The 18,583-nt window shown below is 50.8% G+C and overlaps 5 protein-coding genes across 5 annotated transcripts; 1 reads left to right on the forward strand and 4 right to left on the reverse strand.

The window, feature by feature from the left end:
- Positions 1–979: 979 nt before the first annotated feature.
- N7458_008471 (sugar porter family MFS transporter) lies at positions 980–2,779 on the forward strand (the record flags this gene model as incomplete). Its single annotated transcript, XM_056911853.1, has 4 exons — positions 980–1,082; positions 1,150–1,974; positions 2,026–2,245; positions 2,305–2,779. 4 exons carry the CDS (start codon positions 980–982, stop codon positions 2,777–2,779), a joined length of 1,623 nt encoding a protein of 540 aa, XP_056764679.1.
- Positions 2,780–3,182: 403 nt separating this feature from the next.
- On the reverse strand, positions 3,183–4,344 carry N7458_008472 (KRR1 small subunit processome component; the record flags this gene model as incomplete). Its single annotated transcript, XM_056911854.1, has 2 exons — positions 3,183–4,220; positions 4,285–4,344. 2 exons carry the CDS (start codon positions 4,342–4,344, stop codon positions 3,183–3,185), a joined length of 1,098 nt encoding a protein of 365 aa, XP_056764680.1.
- Positions 4,345–6,512: 2,168 nt separating this feature from the next.
- Positions 6,513–7,961, reverse strand: N7458_008473 (class I SAM-dependent methyltransferase; the record flags this gene model as incomplete). The annotated part of the gene is made up of 7 exons (XM_056911855.1): positions 6,513–6,543; positions 6,596–6,773; positions 6,829–7,067; positions 7,174–7,295; positions 7,486–7,563; positions 7,606–7,767; positions 7,824–7,961. Coding segments are annotated over 7 exons (948 nt in total), but the record flags the coding sequence as incomplete, so codon positions are not given.
- Positions 7,962–13,895: 5,934 nt separating this feature from the next.
- On the reverse strand, positions 13,896–14,926 carry N7458_008474 (uncharacterized protein; the record flags this gene model as incomplete). The annotated part of the gene is made up of 3 exons (XM_056911856.1): positions 13,896–14,104; positions 14,200–14,435; positions 14,499–14,926. 3 exons carry the CDS (start codon positions 14,924–14,926, stop codon positions 13,896–13,898), a joined length of 873 nt encoding a protein of 290 aa, XP_056764682.1.
- Positions 14,927–15,592: 666 nt separating this feature from the next.
- N7458_008475 (gamma-tubulin-complex subunit SPC97) lies at positions 15,593–18,539 on the reverse strand (the record flags this gene model as incomplete). Its single annotated transcript, XM_056911857.1, has 5 exons — positions 15,593–15,674; positions 15,730–15,947; positions 16,007–17,991; positions 18,083–18,466; positions 18,518–18,539. 5 exons carry the CDS (start codon positions 18,537–18,539, stop codon positions 15,593–15,595), a joined length of 2,691 nt encoding a protein of 896 aa, XP_056764683.1.
- Positions 18,540–18,583: the final 44 nt, after the last annotated feature.

Below are 18,583 nucleotides of genomic sequence, written 5' to 3' on the forward strand. Positions count from 1 at the left end.
GTATATTAATCTCGATGCTTCATCACTGCAACAACATCTTCTTGAGCCAACTTGACATTCCATACCCTCCCTCATAGATGCTATTTCTCCAACCCCCTGTTCGGGAATATTAAGGAAGCGTGCCGTATTGTTCTTGCTGTCTCCGTTGTACAGGCCCAACGGTTACTCACATCACATACATCCCTGACAATCAGATGAATTGTATCACCACCAGGTTTCATTGCGGGTCGAATCCCGTGCGATATGTTTCCTCGACCAGGTGGGATTTCTGTGGTTGTCCGGCGTAGTACTCGGAAGCCCTCAAGGGCTCGAATTGTTCGAGAAACAGATCTGTGAGAGCTTCGCCATGATGTGATGATGTCGTGCAATGAGATTGTCTTATGGGGCGCCGTTTCACGTGCTGCATATGGGAGTCTGTTAGCGGTGTGTGGATAATATCCCTTCTATAGGGCCGCTGGATGTAGAAAGTGGGCTCGAGGCACCATTTTGGTGTGAACAGTATAGCGATTGAAGCAGCCACTCCTACTTTTACACTAGTAGGACGGCTCTCTTATAATTTCTGTCTGCTAATAGGTACGCACTCGTACTACACCGTTGGATTTGAATACTCATCTTTGGAATCTTTCTCTTGGGAGCTGTCAAAGAAGAAGCCTGCCCTGTTTGTCCCACGATGCAGCGTGTCACCGTTGCCTCGCCAGTTTATTTGTGCTGCTGACGGCACCTTCCGGTTTGGGCTGCCACAAACACACGCTTCTTAGCTGACTCGCTCCTTCTTCTTCTTCTTCTTCTTCTTCTTCTTCTTCGTCTCTCTTCCTTCTTCTTTTTCTCCTCCTCCGCCACCTTTTCTTTTCGTTTCATTTCTTTCCTTCTCGCCTACTCTCCACCTCTTCACTTCTGCTTAACCTGCCTCCATTGGTTTCAACCACTCGATACTCGTCTCACTACCCTTCATTCAACTTGAAGCACATCCTCTCTCAACATGGCTAGTCCCCAGCACCTCGTGGGCACTGCCGACCTCAACCTCATTGAGGCCCCGGTCACCTGGCGAGCCTACATGATCTGTGGTTTCGCCAGCTTTGGAGGTTTGTTAGATCACCGTCCTCAAGACACGTGCAAGATGCAAAGACTGATCCTCTTCTCACTTCACAGGTATCCTTTACGGCTATGACTCCGGTTACATCTCTGGTGTCCTTGGCATGGACTACGTCAAGGAACACTTCGGTCATGCGGTGCCCAAGAGTGATGAGAACCCCAGTGGCTTCCTGATTGCCAGCTCCCGCAAGTCTCTCATTATCTCGATCCTCTCTGCTGGTACCTTCATCGGTGCTCTGCTTGGCGGTGCTGTCTCTGAGCGCATTGGTCGTCGCCTTACCATTATGCTCTCCTGCCTGATCTTCGCCATCGGTGTTGCCGTTCAGGTCGCAACTGTTACCGTCGGTGGTCTGGTTGCTGGTCGCTTGGTCGCTGGTCTGGGTGTCGGTGGTGTTTCCGCCACGGTCATTCTGTACGTCTCTGAGATTAGCCCTCGCAAGGTGCGTGGCTTGCTGGTTTCTGCTTACCAGTGGGCCATCACCATCGGCTTGCTTGTGGCGTCCGGTGTTGATCAAGGATGCAAAGACTTGAATTCGCGATCCTCCTATCGAATCCCTATTGGCTTGCAGTTCATTTGGGCGGCTATTCTTGCTGCAGGACTTTTCGTTCTGCCCGAGTCACCTCGCTACTATGTTCGCTGTGGCCGAATGGAAGATGCCCTCTGCTCTCTTGAGCGAGTTCGAGGCCAGCCGGGAACCAATCCTGCTATCCAGGCCGAGCTTGCAGAGATCAAGGCCAATTTCGAGTACGAGAAGCAGATTGCTAGTACCTCCTGGGCCGACTGTTTCAAGGGTGGTCTTTCTCCTCGCGGTAACCTGCGCCGGGTGATTGCTGGTACTTGTCTGCAGATGTTCCAGCAGTGGACTGGCATCAATTTCATCTGTAAGTACTGAAACAAACATCTCGATGCTTTGTATCTAACGTCTCGTCCAGTCTACTACGGTACTACTTTCTTCCAATCCGTAGGCATGAAGAATGCCTTCCTCATCTCGACCATTATGAACGTTGTCAATGTGGTTACTACTCCAGCTTCTTTCTGGATGATTGAAAAACTTGGTCGTCGCACTTTGCTCCTTTATGGCGCGACTGTGATGTGTATTTGCGAGTTCCTCGTTGCAATCATTGGCGTTGCTAAGGAGGGAAGCCAGGCAGCGTAAGTTCAACAGGGCCGTTGACATCTATTAAATGGCTAATTTTCATTTCGATCCACAGGAGTACATGTCTCATCGTCTTCACCTGCTTCTACATTGCCGCCTTTGCGACTACCTGGGGTCCCGCGGCTTGGGTTGTCGTCGGTGAGATCTATCCTCTTCCGGTTCGAGCCAAGGGCGTTGCTCTTGCGACTGCCTCCAATTGGTTCTGGAACTGTGTGATCGCCGTTATTACTCCATACATGGTCGATGACAACGAAGGAAATTTGAAGGTCAAGGTTTTCTTCGTCTGGGGTAGTGCTCTCTTTCTCTGCCTGTTGTTCGCCTACTTCTTCATTCCCGAGACCAAGGGCCTCACCCTGGAGCAGGTCGACAAGATGCTCGAGGAGTCCACCCCCGCTACCAGTGCCAAGTGGAAGCCTCACGACACCTTCGCACATGAGATGGGCATGGTTGAGAAGACCGAGGCCAGCGTGAGCATGGAGGAGCACCACGACAAGGCCATGAATGACACTGATCAGGTCGTCTCTGTCTGAGGGCGCAATGGGTGTTGTCGCGTAACGGCTTCTTCAACTATGCCGTTGTTGCTGGTTTTCGTTAGCACTTTCGCCCTTAAGGCGATCGTAGGCGAGAATCCAGTCTGAGTCGGTTCTTTTTTTTTGTTGTTGAGTCGGAGCAGGGGGGAGTGGCAAGATGCTCTGGGCATGGTTAGTCGTTCATCTTACAGATTTAGATAATAGCCATAATGGAAGCATCACTATTATCATCATCGTTATGGCAAAGTGAAATAAATGCTTAGTATTGATCATTTTACAGTCAACAAAGCCTTTTTTGAAGGCACTGCGAAAGGAAGAAATAAACAAAAGTAAAACTGAAACGCCGGATCCATGCTCTGCCAGAAGCGCCAAAATCCAAACAACGTAAAAACCGACAAGTAGTTTACTCTTCGTCGGGAGACACCTCCTTGGACTTGCTCTTCTTCTTTTTCTTCTTCTCTGTGCGCTCGGCGGCATCCTCTCCGTCGGCCTCGGCCTCGCGCTTGCGTTTGCTCTTCTCCTTCTTTTCCTTTTTCTCCTTCTTCTTTTTCTTTTCGTCCAGATCGGCGGGAGTGTGCTCTTCGGGTGCGACGAAATCCTTCTCTCGCTCCCGCATCTTCTCCTCCCGCTTGACGCGCTGGCGCTCCATAACCTCCTCCTGGTGTGCACGGTCCTTGGCCTCCTTGGACAAGAAGTATTCGCCAGACTCGATCTGCAAATCGACCTTGCTCTTTTCGGGGGCGGGCGGGAAGGGAGTGTACACCTTCTTCTCCTTGTCGGTGACCTTGAAGGGAACGCGGCGCTTGGAGAGGGTGCGCTTCTTGAAGTTGGGCAGGAAGCGATCCCATGATTCCGTCGCCAGTGTCGGGTCCTTGGCTAGCTCGCGCTTGATCATCAGTTCCTTGATGTAGTAGATCGGGTGGATGTTCGCCATGCAGTCGTCCACGATGCGTCGCACTTCCTTCAGACCCTTGAAGGGACCCATTACCGAGACCGTGTTACCTTGCACCAAGATGTACGTGCTGGTCAGGAGTTCCAGCGCCTTGAGAGTTGAACCATTGGGTCCGAGAATGCGCTGTCGGCGCTTCACGAACCGCTCCTTGTTCCGCACCTGGTTGCGAATCTTGATTATGTCGCACGCCACATCGTCTTGCAGGATCTTCAGGGCCTGGGTAACGGGGACACTTCGCGCGAGCAACTTGATCAGGTCGCGCGCCTTCAAGATCGCGGCTGGGTCGTAGGTCTTGCGGGTTGTCTTGACAGTCATGCTTCCCTCCACCAAATCGAGTGTGCATGCGATTCCCATCTTCTCCAGCGATCGGGTAACACCGGGCCATGCTTCCTTCAGGTATTGTTCACGGTATTTGGGGAAGAGAGTCATGAACGACGACTCTTCGGCGAAGTTTCCACCGGCATTGTGTTCGGGCTTGAACTCTTCGATCTGTGTTGCGCGAGGCATGTGTAAGCAAAGGATAAAAATTTGAGAGCAGTGGAATTCAGCATACCTTCCACTTGTCGATATCATCCGTATCCCACGGCTTGTCTTTCTTGTAGGTGGACGGCATTTTGTAGGTGTCCGGCGAATAGGTTGGTGATGGTCCGTAGCTCAAAGAAAATCCGCGCCAACTTTTTTTCTCCCCGCCTGCCGCCTTTCCCGATTTGGATTACTGTGTGCCTTGTTATTAAGGCTACAATACGCCATATTCTCCAAGCGGATCGGGCGCTTAAATCGAGGCCTCACAGTTTGTACTTTAGTTACACAACGTGGCATACTCCATATAGTTGATATTTGTATCCAGACCAGGACTTGGTCAATTGCTTTTCATGTAACACTGGCAACGTTGGTCTTCAATGAGCAAATCGTAAGCTTATCATGGGTTATGCTCGAGTAGTCAGATCGTCCTAGAAAACACGCAGCATGCAAGAGCAAACTGCAAATCATCAAACTTCCAGTTTCACAATGCATAATTCCGAAGACAAGTCAAAAAGCCCGTTATTCATGACCTATCATGTCTAGCTACTCTCTGGTTCCTAGCTTGCCCTTCGAAGCCCCTGGACGGGACCCATCGCATTTAGGGACCCAAAGATAGTCGCGGGTAGATCTAGGCCCAAAACACCAGCCAACCCCCATGCCGAGGAAGCAAAAAGCGCATTGAAACGCAGGTAGGCCGCGGGTCTAGTAAGCACCCAGCCCGTTCTGAGCACCAAGAACTACATATCGAGGCCAGCTTGTTCCGCGCGTATATCGGGGCTCTGTGTGCGCATCTCAATCCGGTTTGGGCACCAAGTGCATTCCAGCATGAACTCTAATAGGGCGCTTGATTCCGGCCCTTTGGTCGGGGATGTCTCTCCTGACTCGCGGAGAACGCAACAGCCCTGGTCGGGAGTCTCGGGACCCAGGATGGTTTTTCTCGCGACTTCTCCGAGAAGTTAGGCGAACAGGTCGGTGAGGCCCCCGAGTGCGTATTCAGTGCGTTCTCTGTAGCTGGGTTGGGTATGAGAGTCTGACGAGTCCATCGTTCTCGAGTTTTCGCGCTCATCTTAATATCCCTGTCAGGCAGCGTGCTATTCCAAAGTTAGTTCAGGATTCCACAACACATGGTGGAGGATGTGTAGACTTCCTACCATCCAAGAGCCGCTTTTCAAGCATTAGTAACTCAGACTGATAGTAGTTAGTAAATTAGAGAGAGAGAAATCAATGGCGTCTCCCAAGGGTTCGCTTCGGGACTATTTGTTGACTGCTTCTCGGGTTCTTTGGGCAGCCAACGGCAGGGATCAGGAGAGAAACAGCTCTAACGAAGATCATACCAACCGGGGATCTGATCTCGTCTGCAGAACGTTCCAGTTCCTGCAGGACTGGGGAGGACTGGAAGGACTTAAGGTTCCCCCGGTGCCTCCTTCCCGACAATTTGGGTCTGGAACCCCCTCTTTCTCCTGCCTCGCTTAGCCTAATCTTTCGATTCATCTTTGCATCTTTGATATCGAACTTGTTCTTCCTTCCTGCCTTCTCCGTATTTCGTTGGCTTGAGGAGCTGTGCAAGATAGATGGGGGTGAGGGGAAGAGATCTGGTAAGGTCGAGTTAAGCTACAGCGGGAGGCTTATTTCGACGACCATCTCCCCCAATCCCGATTCGAGAGCTCCCTCCAAGCAGCCTGTTTCCAGTCACTGTACACAGTATTTCCAGCCTGCAGGGCTGTCTTGTCTAACTCGTGGTTATCTTCCGATCTGCTTGGTGATCGATCTTTCCGATCTCCACGGGACCGAGATCCGATCGATCTATCGCCGGTGGCGTTCTTAAACTGGAGCACACACATCCCCTGAATCAAGTCCTGCGTTGGCAGAGAACTACATCTGGTTTTGGATGCATCAACCCGCTCTCTGTGGTGCCCCTGTGTGACCTGGATGGCCTATCGCGCATCAAACTCCGGGGTTGTTTTAAAATGTTCTTTTAAGGAGATCCCAGCGAAGAAGGCTAGCGTTCGTCTCAGACTGCACTGCATGGAGGGCCCTCCAAAAGGGGGAAATGTGATAAGAAACGCTTCTTTGACTAACCGTTCTTGGCTAATTCGATATGGCTATGCGACAGAAATGCGAAAGACTTTACATTGGAACGCGAGTCGATGGGTTTGCAAGACGAGAATGAACCATGGACATTAGAGAAGGGATGCCTCCGGGTTCCAGAGGTTGGACATGCACAATCCTCTGAGAAGTTCCCGGTCCTCAGTCATCCAATTATCTCGGTTTACGCCCGATGCAAACGTATCTGTGCCGAGTCAGTCATTGTCATCGAGCCTGCCAGCTGGAATCGTTCCTACAATGGAAAGTATGCCTTCAGCGAGTGATTCCTGGCCTCTTCCTGTGCTTGCTCCGCCAATCTGTCAAAACTTTCTGTCGACATATGCAAACGTTGGGTCAGAGGGTACAACGCAAGTGATCGCAGAAGTTGTCGGATGTTTTCGCTATTATACTGGCCGATGTCCCGCATCCTGGGATCTGTATCGCCGTCAGCATTGATATTCCTATCTCTATCAATGCAGTGAGAACCTACCACTCGACCATGCCGATAGAGGAAGCGGTATCATCTTGGCGTCGATCTCCACCAATCCTACTTCCTCAAAAAAGCTGCGCAGCCTGGATCCGACTCGGATATCTTTCCGGTCCTCCAATGCACGCATGTAGTGAGTGCTCCATCGTCGCAAGGCATGTTGGTCAGTGATGGAACCGTTGTCGGATTGCACGTTGAAATAGATCTCGGTCATTTGGACCCATCCTCCTGGCCTCAGCACCCTTTGAAGCGGATGTTAGCCACTGGCACTGGTCTGTTGTTTCCTAAGGGGCTATGCTGTTGGTGTAATTGGGGTTGGCAGGGCATCAGGACGGGAAGTCTTCGCACCTGACGATATCACGGATGTATGATGGCCATCGAGAACGATGAATCCCGGTTGCGAGGAGTCGAGAATGAACGAGATCGAAGTGGTTGGCAGGAAATGTGAATCGTCGATTCAGGTCGTCGACCTACAGAGTGGAACGTTAGCGACCGCCCTCCCAGGACCACGCGTCCCCCGTCGCAGAGGTAACTATGTTGATTTTTCTCATCGGAGGCATGACTCTCGTTGTGAAAATAGTGACCTGCATAGGGCGTTGGCCATAACCTCGCAACGTCTCGTTGGAGAGGTTGAGAGGAGGAAGGAGACGATCTACTCACCTGGAGCCACAAATTATTAGGCACATCGTCTGGGCTCATGTGCGGGGCAATATCTACGCCAATGACCTTGGCCAACAACTGTCAGGAAAACATCAGATGAGAGACAAGAAGACATCTCACTTCGCAATTCGGATGCTGTTCAGCAACTTCTACTGCCCATGATGCAGCCCCGTGGCCGCAGTCCAGTACCCTTCGCAGCCGATGAATGGGTGGAAATATTAGTCGGTCGTCGAAAATTCTTTGGAACACCCGCTGTTGATAATCAAGACGCTGCGCCTCCTCCTAGTCTGACTGTCAGCGGCTATCAGCAATGGCGACGAGGCCATCGCTTCCCTTACCTCGTCAATCGGGCCGAAATATATGCGGTTGTCAATCGAATATTTCTGGTACTCGCGGCCATGGACGGTGACAGTATCGAGGAATTGACGGTCTAACTCTACCGTCTGCGAATCTGGGTTCCTTGAAGAGGAAAGAATGCCTGGTTAGCCTTTGTGTGCCCTTTCATGATGAAAAGCTGAGGGAATTCTCATTTCAGTACATCATGGTAGCCTTGTGCCCCTGTTTCAAACAACGTGGTGTGGACGAAAAAGGCAATTTTCAGCTGGTATACTGGGATCCTTTTGGCCCGGTTTTTCAAAAGGCGGGGCTAAATTCTCTGACTAAAGGGGTGTACATCAACTTATAGTACCAGTCGGTGGAGGAGAAAATCAAGTGGTTCAATTTTCGTGGAAGCGATCGGATACTGTTTGAGGAATGGAACAGGGTGTTCGGCGGCAACAGCACTGTTTCGGACACGATGGCGGTTCGAGGACCATATATTCGATTCGTCGTGGGCGCTCGTCAAGGGCTTGTATGAGGGACCCCGTCATACCAGCTGTGTACTAAACTGCACCCCAAAAGACTGGGCTGAGCGAGCCTGATCCGCCCAGTTCGACGACCACACCAGACTCTTCGGAGCAATGCTTTTCTTCAAATGTCTGGGACTTCTGTCGTCTCGCAGAAGAGGCTTGTGGTTAGGACCTGTTCCTCGTGAATTGGTGCCTATCATGCACTGAAGAACGGACGCATTCGATCAACTAGGCCTTCTAGTCTTTTCCGAAACGGCCCTACTTGTGGTCCCGAACACTCTCACCAATGGGGTCGTGTCCTAAACCCTGACAGGCGTGAACTATTACTCACTTGGGACATGTGTGAAGAATCTCACTTTTGGCTACAACAAAGGGGGTTTGTAATGTACATGTACATCCAGCCAAGGATATAAGATGGAAGCAGGAGCGGATCGGTTTAGTAACCGAAGAATGGTTCACCAAGAGAACACCAGCACGCCAAAATACCAAGTATCAGGATCGACTCGTTCCCGTTCTGCTGCTTAAGGCCAGACTAACCAAACCTTGAGTCCACACGGCGGTGCCATGAGCTAACGCACGATTCGGGGTGTCGCATATGACCAACTACAGTACTTGTGGCTGCCGAGCGCCCGACAGGGCGGATCGAGCGAAATTCAGCCTTTTCTTCGTGTGCCGCTACCTGTAGCTGCGATGACGTCCAGCGGCTGAGGCGCGAGTCTATGGAAATTCATTTCAACCGGTCTCTTCGCCTTCCCTACAGTGTGGATGGATTGTGCTGCCGTGGTTGACCCTCTATTTACCAAAAATAGGGAGGGGGGAATTAAAAGACGAGCCAAGAAGGTGACGGAGACATCATTGCAAATCCACAAAGCCGAAACCCCATCAGAGAGTCACATGGACACGGAGAAATACTACAATGCCTACGGAGAACTTCTCTCCCATGGTACACTTATGTACCTGGTCGGAGCCGCCGAACCAGATTATCGGAGTGGGCGAAAAAAACGAACAGAGCAGAAAGTGGCCAAGATGACGTGAAAAGAGAAGATTAAATAGTCCGCAGCACGAGAAATTGGAATTCAATCCGACCCTTGCGGCGGCGCAGACCCCAGCCAAAGCCCTGCATTGCAGATTCCGAGGGCGCGGAAATGGATCTTCGCCAGCTCCCGCTGTCAGTCAGCCCGAAAAAAGGCAGCAATTGGACCAGCGCCCCGGTGACAGATTTGCAATACCATCATCAGCCATCACACACGGCGGACTGACCCCCATCCCGCCCGGCCGCCACTATGCATCCAGAAACTCGGTGCTAAGGTGGTTCGTTCAGCTGGGTCCTGAAAGCCTGCTCGCCCACGGTGGCCACGATGGCAGTCTGATCCCCCTCCAACCAGGCGAGAGTGGGGTGGATAGTCCTCAGACCGGGCCCACGATCAGCAACATCCTCGTTGGGCTCCGTTCCCTCGGGACTCTTTGGTGGATTCGTGTTAATCACCAACTGATTGAATCTTCTTCCTTTCCTTCTTCACCGCTTGTCTTGCGGAGCTCTGGGGAGGACTTGAAATAGAAAAATACTAATATGGGCTAACTGTTTTCTTATGCAGATTTTCGACAATGATACTCATCCAAATTGTCTCTCCGATCTGAGAAGGGACAAAGGTACACCAGTGACGATACTTGTAAACGGCATACTTACATGGAGTCCTCTTAGAACGAGTCCTACTGAAAACACCCTGCACAAGAACAGAATGTAGAATTGAAATCGACAGCAACGAATGATTAAGCGGAAAATGCATCTATATGAATTTCTCCCTGGCCGCGAAAGTGTTGAATTGTGGATTGTGGATTCTTTTCCCTTCCTTCTAAGGTGGGCCCAGTCCCTCGGGAATTCGCGAAACTCACGTTACACTTATCAAACGAGCTGAGCAGTTCCTCGTTTTGTATTGGCTCCATTCGTGGACTCAAGGGGATCAATGCACGGATAGTTACGAGCAATTCTCCGACCAGCAAATGGAAGCGCAAAAACAACATCTTGAGACACATTCGGGATTCTTGAGTTCCATCGCAGGGCAAATACGAAGACCGTTGGCAAGATCCATCAGTGAAACAGACAATCCTACCATGAGCAAGTATTATTACATTCCAAAGTTGCAGCCGTCGAAGTGACCTGGGGACGGGAACAGTGGATAGCCTCCCGTCCCTAAATGAGTTGGCCCTAGCCCCAGGCCTTGGATTCAAAGTGCGTCCAGGTCGTCAGTGTTCACAGCATTCGGTGACAGATAAAAACGGGCCCCCATCCCCAAGACTTGGCAAACCATGCCCCGTGGTGCGCTTTCTCGAGACACACTTAGCTGGATGCCTTGCAGTCCGTCACCCAGGTTCATGCACGATGGGCCCAAAGAGGGACTGCGCCGGGTCCCCGAGGCACGAGCATCCAATGCACCGGGACTGCGGCGTGCGGCGTCCGACAGGGGTGGAAGGGAATGCCATTGTTCATGTAGCCTGCAATCCGGACAGATCCATGCATGAAATGCAAGTAAGCATAGTGTTTGTCCCGGGGCCCGTACAGAGTGCAGTACAGAGTACCCGAGGAGTTAAACAGCCGTTGGTAAGAGAACCCAGAGCCATGGTTCAATTCTCGGGAAGACAGGCGTGGTTATCGGGGAGCGAGGGGGCGGCTGGACCCGTTAGTGTCGTTGGCGCATGGGGCTTTTAGGGACTATGGACAACAAAATGCGGAATAGTTAACTACTTCTTAAGGTAGTAAGAGTCGTAAGACTCTTCGATAGTGAGATTTTCTGACTTTCTCTGACTTGGTCAAAGCCATGTTCTGTTAAATACTCCTTCCTCCTTGACCGTGGTGGTGTTGAATTAGTGATAAGCCTCCAAAAAGCTATATCACCTCCTGAAGTGTTTACTGGATCTCCCAGTATCTATAGCTAGGCGACTAAGCCCGTGAACAATAGCGACGTTTACATGTGAATGAAGTCTAATGATCTAATGATCCGGTTTCGCAGAATTATAATGATTTGGAATAAGATGATCTTATACTGGGTAGTACTAAGTACGGAGTACATAGTCCCCCGTGGACCGCCGCTAATGACCACAGCCAAGCCTATCGAGCCGCCGGCATACAAGATTATTCCCTCGTCCCGGTGCCTTGGGAATCTCAATCGAGCAGGGGCTGAAAGCGGAATGAGACGATCGGCTCGTGCGAACCCCAGGTAGCGCTAATTGAAGGCACCGGCTCAGCGAGGGAGGCTCACCCACTTCACAGTCAGCCATCTCCTTGTTCCAGTTTGCCTCCCAGCGACTAAGCAATAGTCTTCAGACCTGTCGAGGTTTGGAATCTACTTATCGGTGCCATAGATGCCAGACTACCGTCGATGAAGAGAAAGACTTTTTACTCAGAACAAGACAATTGAAAAAGAAAAATGAATTGCCCCAAAATCTACTGCCGAATAGGGAAAAGAAAAAGTGAGTTGTTGTTAGCGTACCACTCCGTCGGGTCTCCAGTCCCAGCCCACTCTTCCCTGCAATAATCCGTGTTTAGCAGTTACTTCCTTCCTTTGCCCCTCCGGGCGAGGGGACGCCCCTCATAATTAATATTTGATGCTAATTATTATTACCACCGGCAACAGAAGACGGAGTACATATTACTTCTGTCGTTGTGGGCCGCTCACTTGAACTAGCCATCTCAAGAGCACTCGCCTTGCCTTCGTCTAATCCAATCTAGGTATATATACTAGGTGCTATGGAGTACATTTCCTAGATTAGTCTCTCCTCAACCACGGTGGAAATCGTTGTAAAGTCCATTTTGGAAAGAGAAGTTAGCCCGGCGGTCCGTGGGAGGCTGTTGTGTTACTTCGCTTGGGGTCAGATATGTACCTACGCCCGTGTGGCTGGCTTAAAGGACACGGGATATTCATACATGTATGAAGCTGTCCTTGCTCTGGCATTGTGACGAGTGTACACATGAAACGGATTTCTTCTTTGTGACTTGCTTTTAGCTGGGTATACGAGCGATGCGAGTTAACCTAAATCAAGTCCTCGACGAGCATCCTTGGAACTTGTCAGCCTTAGTATATATCGAATGACTACAACCTATCCCAAACGGAAAATTCATTTGACAACTCAAATCTGGAGAACTCTTTGCGCTATATTGTTTCCGTGGATCTACGCATTTACCCGAGATTATTCTACTTCAATTCCAGTCTTCCAAGGTTGGGTTTCAGACAACCTCGTCTCCCCTTACTATTCCAGTAGGCGACGGAAAACGAAGTAGTTGATGGCTATACTCGTGTCATTCCGTGGACCTGCGGCCTGTTCAGGAGATCCTAAGTTGATTAGATAACACTAGGTAAAGACAGATACTGATATACATTGAATCCTCACCATATAGGGTGTGGCCACGTCCAAAGGGTGAACCGAGGGTAGTAGGAGAAAGCGATTTCCTTCCTGAAGCTGACATGAAGCTAGTTAGGTCAACACAATCACAACCAGGACAGGCAACTAGTTAGACCGTATGAAAATGTGAGCATCAAATTGAGAGATTTCATCAATGAAAGAGGCATGGGATATCAAATCAAGCCTAGGTATCTGGTGAACATTTGGATTGGCCGTTCAAATTCGTTTCCGCCTCTTCCCTGAAAGCACACTCTGTTCAAGGTAGAGACGAACATCTAAAGTGCATTCATTGAATCACCAGTGTGAGGGAATATGACCTGATGTAACTAGTTTGCACTTGCAGAACGCCCGACGACTACAACCCTATATCAATTAGAACCTGCATTCCTCTTTTCTACGGGCTGTTCGGAAGTGTTACACAAAGCAATCGACCGGATCATATAAGCGAGAAGAGAACATCACTGGTATGAGAGTCAGAATAGCAGCATCGGGATGATATAAGTTCTGCATATTAGTCGACCAGGAGGCTTTATGGCCGGGATAGGAGAAGTGAATAGGACCAAGCTTCGCGATTATGGTGGATAAGATATAGGAGCCAGGGGTGTTGATAGAAAAATTATATGAATACCTTGCATCTTGACCCGAGTATGACCTATGTGTAAGTTTTAACCTGTAGGTTGTGGGGTGGATGAAAGCGTACTCTCAACAGATCGTCGCTCCTATGTGCTCTGAGTGTGATTAGGACTGGGAGTCTCTTAGTTGTCTAGCGATGGGGGTTCGAAAAATAGGAGATGAGTTGAGCGTGGAGTTTATCGCTAAGTTAGGTAGCTCTGAGCACAAGAAGACTTCAAAGCAGTCAATTACGGCATCTAGTAAATATCCTTATGTTCAATATGTGAGCGGGCAGGTTACCAAAGCAAAGTGCTTCTCACGACCAGGGCCAGGGAGAAGGAGGATTGATTACAATAAATGAATGGTCCTGGATCAATAATCGTACATTTTAATAATCTTAAAGCATCGCATTCGTCGAGTGGGGTATAAAAGAAGCCAAGAAAAGAGTAATACACCGTCAGAGAAAGAACCAACACCAAACCAGCGATCCTTCGCAACTGTCACCGCGAAGACAAATATACACGCGATCACAATGGACAAACAACACCCAGCTTACCGAACATCCTCCCGCCCCGTCATGAACTTGACAGCGGCAGAAATAATCTCCATCACGATCTCAATCTCCGCGTCATTGCGTGGCGCATAGATGAGGAGATATTCAGAAGGGATATCGGATAGGGTACCCAGACTGAGGAAGGTCATGGCGGATGTACCAGAAAAGGCATGGCGCTGACCCCAGCCTGCGTCAATGACTTTCTTGCCTGGGCAGTAGTGTTAGCCGCTGGGAAATATAGAACAGAAACGGCCCGTCTGGAAGCATCGCATGTATGACAGGGGCCGTGGCCGTGCAACTTACAATCCGCCGGGGCCAAGACTACATGAAGCGAGTAGTCACTTCCACTGTGTATATGCGCGATTTCACCCTGCATCGTCGTCGCTAAATCGGTGATGGGGAGGTGATCGGCCAAGAACAGCGCGTCGGAGTGTCTCTCGAGATTGGATGGCTGAAACTTGACTAGGTGGTGATTGCGCAAACCAAAGGAGGTGAATCTGGAGTCGAGTTTCTGCATGAAAACTCCCCTCGAAACGGGGCTGAAATTAGCAACGCATTCTCAATCTCATCTTCGCGCGACACAAGCCCATCCAAACACGAACAAACGAACCTCCATGACATCTTCATCGGGAATCTGTGTCAACTGTCGCTGCGGCACGACATGCGGTCCAACCTCAGGCCTGCCATCGTTCTTCCTCGATTCCAGCTGTTCAGTCGACAGAGTCAAGTACCCGTCGTCACCCCTCCCATGTCCCTCTGCCGCATCAATGCGACGCAGATACACCTCCGTACTAAGCATTTCACGCCCAAACGGCTGGAACAGTGTGCGCACCGTCATCCAGCCAAGCAGATTATTTGGAACCCCGCCGGGACCATAGCTCTTGAAGAGGCGGTAGTCGCGATACGCGGCGGGGAGTAGAATTGCGCTGCCTAGGACAGCCGCGGTGCCGACGGCGAGGTTCAGTCGGTCTTGTTGGGAGCGTGGGAGGCGGATGTGTTGGAGCGCATTTGTGAGAGTTTCGAGCGACATTCTCGCAGGCGAGGACTAGTACCCTGAGGGGATTTTGGAAGGGGGTTGGGAGAGAAGTTGGAAGTAACAAGGTCCATGGGAATGGGAAGTTCAATAAAAAAAGGTTGTCGGGACCGACGGGGCTGACGTGTGGGAGAGTCCAAGCTTCGGCTGTTCGACGCGGAAAAAAACGCGAGGCTCCGCATCTCTCCTCCGGACATGTTACATTCCTCGGCATTTTACCAATATTTTACGGGCTTTGAACAAAAAAGGCTTGTGTTGAATGACTGTGAGACCTCACGGCAGCTATGCACAACTATCTATGCTTCATACAAATCATTTGGAACAGCGTCCTGACGGCTCCTCCCAAGCTCGAAGCTCTTGACTTGATCTTATCTTTGTCCCTTCGAGATCCACCGTTGGCCCCACCACGCCAAGATTTAGTTTGGATGGTGTGATGCTTGTGTGATGTGACGAGACCCTGAGATGAGTCCCGCGGGCTGTCGAAGCTCGGAGTTGCTAGAGAGGGCGTGAATACCTGCTTTTGTTCCGAGACAGGGCCACCCTTAGGTGTCATTTGTATCTCCATCGAAACGAACTTAGGCGTGCCATGCTGATTTGGCCCCATGGATTGGCGGAGTTGTCCGAGATATCCGAGACAATTGAGACAATGGCCATTGTCCCACCTCAATCTTCTTTGCTGATGGAGCTAAGGGAGTGTGCCAGCTTCAACAGGACCACGCTCTCGGTCGCGGCAAAATAGTTGAGACTACTTCCATGTTAGTCTATTGCATAAAGACAACCCAATCGAACGGGCCACAAACCTGTCCATCAGAATCCGCAAATGGCGGTTGAAATGATCTTCATATCGCTTGAGAGTCTCTTCAAGCTTCACAATGCGGGATGGATCATATGGTCTCGCGTCGGGGGCCCCGGTTTTGTCGCTGGCCAAGTCGGGGTCTGCGGAACTGAGAGCCCGCGCGAGCGATGAGGCGGTCCATTGCCCAAACATAGTACAGCAAGTCATGAGCTTGGAATGTATCTAGAAAGACACGAAAAGTTAGCATTCATTCTTGTTCATGCCCTGAGCTGACCACATACCTTCAACAACTTCGCCTGGGTGAGCATGCACTCCTTCAGGCAAGTGTCCAAAAAGTCCACATGATCCTGCATCAGCTCATCAACCGTCCGGTTGACCTGCTTCGACCCATTAACTGTCACTTCGGACCCATTTGCGTCGGCTCCGTTGACTCGGTCCATGAGTGCCACCCAATTAGGCTCGATAACTTCTGCGGTACAGAAATACAACAAATGTTGAACGAATATGAGCATCTTGGCACGCAAGTTCCATGCGCGTCGCTTCCACAGCTCAAGTCTTCGGTCCGATGGCCTATGGCGCCAACTGGCAACCTTGTTCTGATCGGCCCAGGACGTGACCAGCAACGTCTCCACATGTCGCAAGGACAGTAGATGGCGGAAGATCAATTGATATCGAAGGACGGTCTTGCGACTGATGACGAGGGAAAGGGGGAACGGCACAGAATAATCCAGCTCCAGGCCACTGAATCCAGTAATGTTGTTGTCATCATCGGTACTCTGAGAGGAAGTGGCCTGCTGTTTCTCAAATGCGGCCTCTGGATGATCTTGATCAATGCCTGACACACTAACCACCTGCATCAACCATTTTGTAAGCCCGACTTTGTTCATCCGAACCTTGACATCCTCTTTGAACGGATCCTGTGCAGCAATACTGCCAGGCTGACGAAGTACAAGATCCAACAGCGACTGGAGCTTGCCTTCATTGACAACGTTCACATTCTTGCGTAACTCGGATGCACTGAGTTCAAGGAAGTAGGAGAAGAAGTCGGATCGATCCAGGAAAAAGTAGTGCTTGAGGGAACGGAATCGGGTTGTGAGGGAATTCTTGGTGAGAAGTAGATTCAGCAGAGAGGCATTGGCGTAGGTATAAGCAGCATTGACATTCTCCAAGAAACGCGGATCATCAAGCGTTTTGGGCACGTCTTTCACAGCCTTGCTAACATCAACGCCACCGCATTCTCGCACCACGTTGAGGTATTTGCCGGCAAGGAGAACCCTGTCCTTGACACCCTCGAGCTGCGGGGGTACCTCATCGTCGCGAATCGTGTAGCGCTTCTCCCAGTATTCATCCGTGTAATCCTCCTCGAGCTTCTCCCGCTTGATCCATTTTTGCTCCTTGACGAGGAACTCTGCGTGCGGATCTCTAATTCCACCATGGTGTAGCCATTCGTTCAACATGTTCATGTACGGTCGACTGGCATCGCGTAGCAAGGTCTGAATCAAGGTCTTGGTTGTCGGGTCACCCGAGAAAGTCGCAAGTCGCTCTGTCAGGAGTCTGAGGACGTTTCCTCCTTTGCAAACCTTCCTGCTGGAGCCTGGTACAAGATCACCTCCTTCTTTGAGTTGCTCGAGAATATTATCAACATCGTCAAAGTCATCGATCGTTTCGTCAAGCTCATCCGAGTCCAAGAGCCCATTGCGTCGCAGAAGCTCTTGGCCTATGGAATACAGCTGGGTAAAGCACTGGCTGGTTGGCATCGTATGGAGGTGGAGTTGATGCAATGTAAAGGACGGATTGTTCAATAGCTGCCCTTCCAGCTGGGCGATAAGGATCAAGTAGTCCTTGAGGATCTTGCGAATAGATGCGCAAAGTGCATGACAGACAGCTCCAAATTCAGCGCGACTCTGGACTTCCACAAATGCCTCCATGGCGCTGTAGTGCGTTGCCATTTTGAGCATCGATTGGGTGAGATCGCGCAACGTCGGGTCTAAGCCCGCGGCCAGCTGGAATACTGGACCAGTCAAGCGGTCCTTTTCAACAGAGGGATCATATGAGCTGTGGTAATGGATGTACTGGCCCTCGAAGCCCATGAAGACGAATAATAGGTCTTCCAGAATGGCCGCTTCCTGGGCGTCGGGCGAAAGTTCTCGAAATGGCCGGGGGGAGAGAGATTGTGGAGCGGTTGAAGCCAACGGAGGAACGGATACGCGACATGCGAGGGGAGCAGTTGAATGAGGAATAAGGGAGGCGTGCGGATCCCATGGAGCTGCAAATTGGAGAAACAAGTTAGTACATGTCGATGTCAATACCAAAACAGAATGCGACATCAACCGCGCATATTGGGTCTAGCCACGAACCGTTGGGCGCATCCTGTTCCCTCTTGTGTCCAGCTGGGCTCATCCCATCGGCTGTCCTCGTCTTCTTGGTCCTTGATTTGTCCCATTCCCCGCGATTCGAAGCGCTGGAGGACTCCTTGACAGGGTTCCGCCGCACCGCCTTTTCCCTTGTTGTGATCACAGTGCGCTCCGTACGTTTTTCGGTCATGTTCTTCTGCTCTCGGGGTAATCTTTGCTTCTGACTAGAAGTGCTCGTGCGCAAGGAATCCATGTTGTCTGGCTGTTGCGGCGATGCGGCGCCGCGACTGGGCCTCTCGGCATCGACACGATTGGAGACGACGCGGGGTCGCGGAGCGCCCATATAGCTGGCGCGCCGATCATTGACGGACATAATCCCTTGTAGAACTGAACAGTGTCATGTAGCGCAGACGGCGGTGTCCGATTCTAAGAACTCACGCTTCATATAGAAAAGGAACATCCACCCGAGCGAGGCGCAATTGGAGATGCAACTAAACAAAAGCC

This window comes from Penicillium daleae (assembly GCF_028827525.1).
Source record: "Penicillium daleae strain IBT 16125 chromosome Unknown utg000007l_segment0_segment0, whole genome shotgun sequence".
Classification (NCBI taxonomy): domain Eukaryota; kingdom Fungi; phylum Ascomycota; class Eurotiomycetes; order Eurotiales; family Aspergillaceae; genus Penicillium; species Penicillium daleae.